General features: G+C 40.3%; 1 protein-coding gene across 1 annotated transcript in view; it reads right to left on the bottom strand.

Moving 5' to 3' along the window:
* The window catches only part of ncoa1 (nuclear receptor coactivator 1), a 37,068-nt gene that overhangs the window by 12,723 nt on the left and 17,281 nt on the right, over positions 1–7,064 (bottom strand). The window contains exons 9-12 of the mRNA XM_071201928.1: positions 6,761–6,919; positions 5,608–5,716; positions 1,438–1,606; positions 834–1,142 (exon numbers count right to left, since the gene is read on the bottom strand). Of these exons, the coding sequence (XP_071058029.1) occupies positions 834–1,142; positions 1,438–1,606; positions 5,608–5,716; positions 6,761–6,919 (746 nt within the window). The remainder of the gene's footprint in view (positions 1–833; positions 1,143–1,437; positions 1,607–5,607; positions 5,717–6,760; positions 6,920–7,064) is intronic.

The following is a 7,064-nucleotide window of genomic DNA, read 5'->3' as shown; positions in this document are numbered from 1 at the left end:
GAGGATATATTGTTCCAGAATTCATTGAGATTATCGATTTGATGGTCATTAAAAGACAATGTTATGCTGTTACAGTTAAAATATAAAAGCATAATACTACAACATTTAGGTCGGCATAAATAATCAAAGTCAGGTCCATACATCGTAGCTGATGAAGTCATTATTGGGACAGACCTTAATCATTCAACTCAACATTTTACTGTGATATCTTGTTTCAACTGTTTTTTGTATTATTTCTTTATTCTATTTTTACTTTGTGTGAATCCTGTTTTTAACTCTGACCCTGTTGCTGCTATAAACGCCTGCATTTCCACAAGGGGATAAATAAAGTTCCATTATCTTAATGTTCATATGGGCCATAGAAGAAACTGTTTAACTTTATGACATTTAACTGAACTAATCTATGTTTTATAGCAGGGGTGTCAAACTCAAGGCCCAGAGAGCTTGCAAAGAATATAATACGTTTGTTATATGGTTACGTGCCGCTTTACAGGAGCATGTTGCCCATAAACTACATGTCCCACAATGCATTTCATTTTGTGACATGTGCACTGAAGAGACTTGCAATTATTTGCCCCAGACTTCAGCTTTCAGACGTAGTTAATAATGAAGTTATTACCCTATCCGATGATCCAATGCAGAGGCAATAATGTAATATAATACATTATTTTATATATATTTAAATATGTATATTTAGGTAGTCTTAAAGTTACAACGATTAATGCTGATGTGGACCGCGATTAAATTGAGTTTGACACCCCTGTTTTATAGCATCCTCCATCCCGATTTGAATATAGTTGTTATAAAAAACAAAATAAAGCCACCCCTCCTACCTGCTGTGGTCCTTGCAGTCTCTGTTGCAGCTGCAGACGCAGAGTGTTGGGGGGCAGTCTGAGCGCCGGGACCCCCCCCTGAGGACGAGTCATGCCCGGTCTGATCCCGATGCCCGTCGTTCCCCCAGGAAAAGCCCCTCGAGGAGCTCCAAACCCCAGACCCTGGGGCCCCGCAGCCACCAGCTCCGGAGGAAACTGAGCTGCGGTGAACTGGGACGGGTAGGAAGGGAGTTTAGGGTCCATCGAACCGGGGGGGGCAGGGGGCTGCTGGGTGCTGAAGGTCGGAGGGTTAGGGTCAAAACAGCCACCCTGGGAAGAGAGACAACATAAAACAAAGGGATATTAATGGTCTGTTTCTTTTGTAGAAATTAAAATGCAATTTCAACAATAAACAACATTTTGCTATGCTGGTGCTATTACGTACGTATATTATTATATTCTCTTTACACAGAGGGGACACATGTTGATGTAGAAAAGACATGGACAAGTTGATTTTGCATAATAGGTGACCTTTAATTATCTGTTTATTAATTATAAATGTATTTAGCCTTTCCTAACGGCACTTACAATCCCTAGTGTTACTATCTTTAAATCCGACACTGACCTGCACCAGTTTGTCGATACCCAGAGCTTTATCCAGCTCAGCCAGCTCGCTCTCGTCGGTGCCGCTGAGGAAGGAGACCAGCTGCTCCAACAGAGCTTTCTCATCGTTACGACCCTCAGGCGTGGTGGGGGGTCCGAGCACTTCATCCAGAGTATAGGGCACACACTGCCTGCTCACACACACACACATTGTACATTACTACACAGTATTTGTTGTAACTTATTTTATTTAAGGCAGTACAAATATTTGTTTATTATCTTCTTGACAGAAGTTAAGGGTAAAATGTTTCACAGGAAATGCTTTTATTTTGAAGTGCAAGTATGTGTCCTGCTCTTACTTCTTCCTGTTATAGATTTGGAAACGAGTATGTTGAGTGCATTTTCCCGTTTTCTACCGTTCTTGTTGAAAACTGTGACATTAATCAAAAGTAAACACGTTCAGTTTGGACAAGATTCGCTTGGTTGTTCATTCGAAGCTTCTATAGAGAGGCGAAGTCCCGCGCATCTACTTCCGACCCATGGGACCTTATTTCTGAAGATGTATGTATTGAAGTCAATGGGAGAGAAAGATTATCTTTCGATTCCGTTTTAATTGTGCCACGAATTACACACATGATGTTTGTCAATCTTAAATAATAATTTCCACTTCAAAAAAGTCAGTTTGTCGTAAAACTGTTGAAATATAAGACTATCAAAAATACGCAACGAGAAAGACTACAAATCCCAGAGTCCCGGTCCCGCATGCTGGCTCTCAGGAACCGACTAACTCCCCTTGTGTGTACGCACAGCTCTCAACGCGCCCAGACTTGGAGTGATTTTCACCTCTTTTAATACTTTCCGCCTCGTTCTGAAAGAAAGAAGTGAAATGTTTCAACGTGACGGCCGTCTGGGTGTGTGGTGCGAGATGGGAGTTGTAGTTCATTGAGCGGTTTCACACAAAACAAAGTGTTACGACACATTTTAATTTTTTTGACTTGCAAAATTATCTTTTAAATTGACAAACATCATGTGTGTAATTCGTGGCACAATTCAAACGGGATCGAACGATAATCTTTCTCTCTCCATTGACTTCAATACATACTTTTTCCGAAATAAGGTCCCATGGAGGAAAGGGAGGGACTTCGCCTCTATTGCACAACAGTATTATCATCGGGTTGAATCAACTTTTTATTTTAAACCCAGTAGAAAGTAAAATACAATTTTTCCAGTTTTCATTTGTGTCACTGTGTTAATTGTGAATCTCTCAGTAATTGGCCATTATATTTCAAATAAATCGTATTTTTATATCAAAATACCTATAAAATCTCTGTCTTTTTACTTCCTGTGAAACTGAAATGTTTGAAGACTCGCTCTGCACTTTTTTACAAAGGTTCATACACTCATGAGACTTAAGGAGGTTAGCTGGCAACCATAAAAACCCAATTTTGAGTTGTAGTCGTTAAGACCAGTAAATGAGAATGTGTGTTTTGGACATAGGGCAAATACTTTTGTTTTCATTCATCATTAGTTATAACTCAATCATGCCGATTTGGAAATGGGCAAAAGGTATTTTTTATCTATCCCTCATGTTTCTGATGATCTAACAACAGGTAAGGTTTGCATGGAGCCAATATTAAATGCAGAGTTCATACACTTTTTCACCAATGACTTCTCCATGACCTTTACCCCATTTTCCATGACCAAAAAAATATTCCCACTGAAAATGTTTTATTTGAACATGGAACAGGAAAATAAGGTCTGCATATGGAACATGTAGTGCCCATCTAAAACAAATCAAATAGTGGGCTTACTAGCTTCTACACGCTGAAGCAACTGTAGTCAGGGAGGCAAAGTCATCAGGTATGAAAAAGGTGGCAAGGACCCGACCCCTGACCCCCCGAAAGCAGCAGTGTCAATAATAACAGAAACGCCAAAGAGTCACATCTAATAGAAATATATAAAAGCATTTATTTGAATTGTGTAGCAGTCAGTTTATAATTCTGGCAGCACTGTTGAGCATTTTGAAAATGTATTGTCTTAGTCTTTCTTTATAGCCACTGGTGTAAAGTAACTCAATTCATAAACTCAACAAGTACTATACGTGGGTACAATTTTGAGATACTTGTACTTTATTTATGTGTTTCAATGTTTTGCTACTTTGTACTTCTACTCCTCTACAGTTCAGAGGTACATGGTGTACTTCTACTCCTCTACAGTTCAGAGGTACATGGTGTACTTCTACTCCTCCACAGTTCAGAGGTACATGGTGTACTTTTCCTCCTCTACAGTTCAGAGGTACATGGTGTACTTCTACTCCTCTACAGTTCAGAGGTACATGGTGTACTTCTACTCCTCTACAGTTCAGAGGTACATGGTGTACTTTTCCTCCTCTACAGTTCAGAGGTACATGGTGTACTTCTACTCCTCTACAGTTCAGAGGTACATGGTGTACTTCTACTCCACTACAGTTCAGAGGTACATGGTGTACTTTTCCTCCACAACATGTATTTAATACCTTTAGTTACTCTACAGATCTGGATGAATGATGTGAAATATAATCAAGTGTTAAATCAGACTTTAGTTCCACCTGGAGTAAATCCACCAGCTACCCTGCAGTCTACAAAGTACTTCAGACTAGCTCCACCTTCACCAGTTTTGAGAACACTTTCATGATCAGTCATTATAAAACATATCATATATATTATTCTGAAATGGACCAATCTGCACAACGACTACTTTTACTGTCTTTCACTATATTTAGATGAGAATACTTTTACTTGAGGAACATTTTGAATGCAGGACTTTTACTGTAACAGAGTATTCCTACACTCTGGTACTTCTACTTTTACTCAAGTACAAGATCTGAGTTCTTCTACTTTTACTACAAGATCAGAGTACTTCTACTTTTACTCAAGTACAAGATCTGAGTACTTCTACTTTTACTCAAGTACAAGATCAGAGTACTTCTACTTTTACTCAAGTACAACATCTGAGTACTTCTACTTTTACTCAAGTACAACATCTGAGTACTATACTTTTATTAAGTACAAGATCTGAGTACTTCTACTAAAGTACAAGATCTGAGTACATCTACTAAAGTACAAGATCTGAGTACTTCTACTTTTACTTATCTGAGTACTTCTACTTTTACTCAAGTAAAAGATCTGAGTACTTCTACTTTTACTCAAGTAAAAGACCTGAGTACTTCTACTTTTACTCAAGTACAACATCTGAGTACTTCTACTTTTACTCAAGTACAAGATCAGAGTACTTCTACTTTTACTCAAGTACAACATCTGAGTACTTCTACTTTTACTCAAGTACAACATCTGAGTACTATACTTTTATTAAGTACAAGATCTGAGTACTTCTACTAAAGTACAAGATCTGAGTACATCTACTAAAGTACAAGATCTGAGTACTTCTACTTTTACTTATCCGAGTACTTCTACTTTTACTCAAGTAAAAGATCTGAGTACTTCTACTTTTACTCAAGTAAAAGACCTGAGTACTTCTACTTTTACTCAAGTACAACATCTGAGTACTTCTACTTTTACTCTAGCACAATATCTATACTTATACCACCTCCGTTTATAGCCTATGAAAAAAACTATTAGAAAACGAAGGCTAAAGCTAACGTTAGCAGATAGTGACAATGTATGCTAGCTAGCTCAACGATTCCTTAATGATATTGCGACAGAAACATTTTTCAGTTCACATCACGCTCTGCCGCTCCGACAGGGAGCTCTGCTCTGAACACCTGCACGGCCCGTTGTAACAGCTGTTCACCAGCGGCTCAGTCTGTGCCACAGTGACTCCGCACAGTTAACGAACGCACCGTAGCTAATGTAGCTGACCGTCATAACGGAGCAGCAGAGTTCAGCCGACAGGCAGGAAGACTCAGCACACAGCTCGCGCTTCATATATTAAAAAATAACACCATGCGCGTCATGATGGCACATAACAGCTCGCGACCGCAGATTATTTTGGCGAATAGATAAAATGTAAATTATATTTGACGCAACTTTAGTTACATTTCCATGACTTTTCCAAAACTTTGGGAAAAACATCGTTTTCCATAACTTTTCCAGGGCCTGGAATTTGCATTTTGAATTTCCATGACTTCTCCAGGTTTTCAATGACCGTACGAGCCCTGTAAATGACAAAATACTGAGAGTACAGTAAAGCTTACTCTTGAGGTGAAGCCAAGGGAGCTTGTATTCCCAGACCGTCAAAGGACAAAGCGTCAGACAGAACCAGAGCCTGGAACTGGGAGTCTCCCACATCCATTTTAGAAAGGCCTGAGAACAGATTGCAACAGAGGGAAAAATAAATTAACAAAGAAATTGGAAACAGCATTCAGTTGTAACTTCTTCTAGATCATAAATGATATATTAGATTTTTTTTTCTGCATGTAAGCGGTCTGCAGAGTCACAAACCCTCAAGGTAGCGAGTAAAACTCTAACACAGAAAAGACCTGTCTGTGCTGCCCCAGAACGCCCCGTTGGACATTTCTCTTTTTCTTCCTGGGTACAGTGACGTGACCATACCCAAATGGACCCATTGGCTACACACACACACACACACACACACACACACACACACACACACACACACACACACACACACACACACACACACACACACACACACACACACACACACACACACACACACACACACACACACACACACACACACACACACACACACACACACACACACACACACACACACACACACACACACACACACACACACACACACACACACACACACACACACACACACACACACACACACACACACACACACACACACACACACACACACTGATGTTCCGCTGTAACGGAAGGACTCATCAGAACAGAGTGGGCGAGCTGACCAATCAGAGCACAGTGGGCTTACAGGGAGGGGGGGGGGGGCAGGAGCTCCAACAAGCCGTGTAGGACAGAGTGAATACACAGACTATACAGAGATGCTGTTTGAGAAACCAATGCGAGTTTGGAACATCGAACAATGTAAATCTATTCTAGTCGACCTCAGCAATGGAATTATGATCAGTAGAAATGGCCATGACACGGGACCTTTAACAGTAACTTAGCACCAGTTTAAAATTCTGATTTCCAGCCAAAAGCTTGCTTTCTGCAGTATAATACAGACATATATCACATGTGGAGTCATATATGTTACAGAAAACATCCTGACCACAACCGGTGGTGATGCTGAGTAAGAAACTTGAACCTTTAGATTAACAATGCTTTTAGTGTCAAGTTACTACAAAACAGAGTTCCCGACCCGTATTCACAAAACAGACTCGTAGGTGTGTATTCTCTCTGACTTACCAGTGGTTGAACTGAAGGGGTTGATGACTTCTGCCTCTGGGAAGGGGCTGCTGTCTTTGCGGGTCTGGAAGCGGTCTCCCTGGTTCTGGTTCTGACTGGGAGTGGGAGGGCTGCGGAAATCAAAGGATGTCTGACTCTGCAGGCCGCCGTCACTGAGACCTGGGAAACAAACATAAGCACATAGAAAATAAGAAAATATTGTCACAGAGACACTTGGTGGCGTTCTGCACTCCTGGAATATTTGTATATGTAATGTATTTATATGTGTGGTGTGTTGACACTGCAATGACTGCTAAGAGCCACT

The sequence above is a fragment of the Pseudochaenichthys georgianus genome, chromosome 24 (assembly GCF_902827115.2).
Source record: "Pseudochaenichthys georgianus chromosome 24, fPseGeo1.2, whole genome shotgun sequence".
NCBI classification, from domain to species: domain Eukaryota; kingdom Metazoa; phylum Chordata; class Actinopteri; order Perciformes; family Channichthyidae; genus Pseudochaenichthys; species Pseudochaenichthys georgianus.
This window is presented reverse-complemented; position numbering and strand designations above follow the sequence as displayed.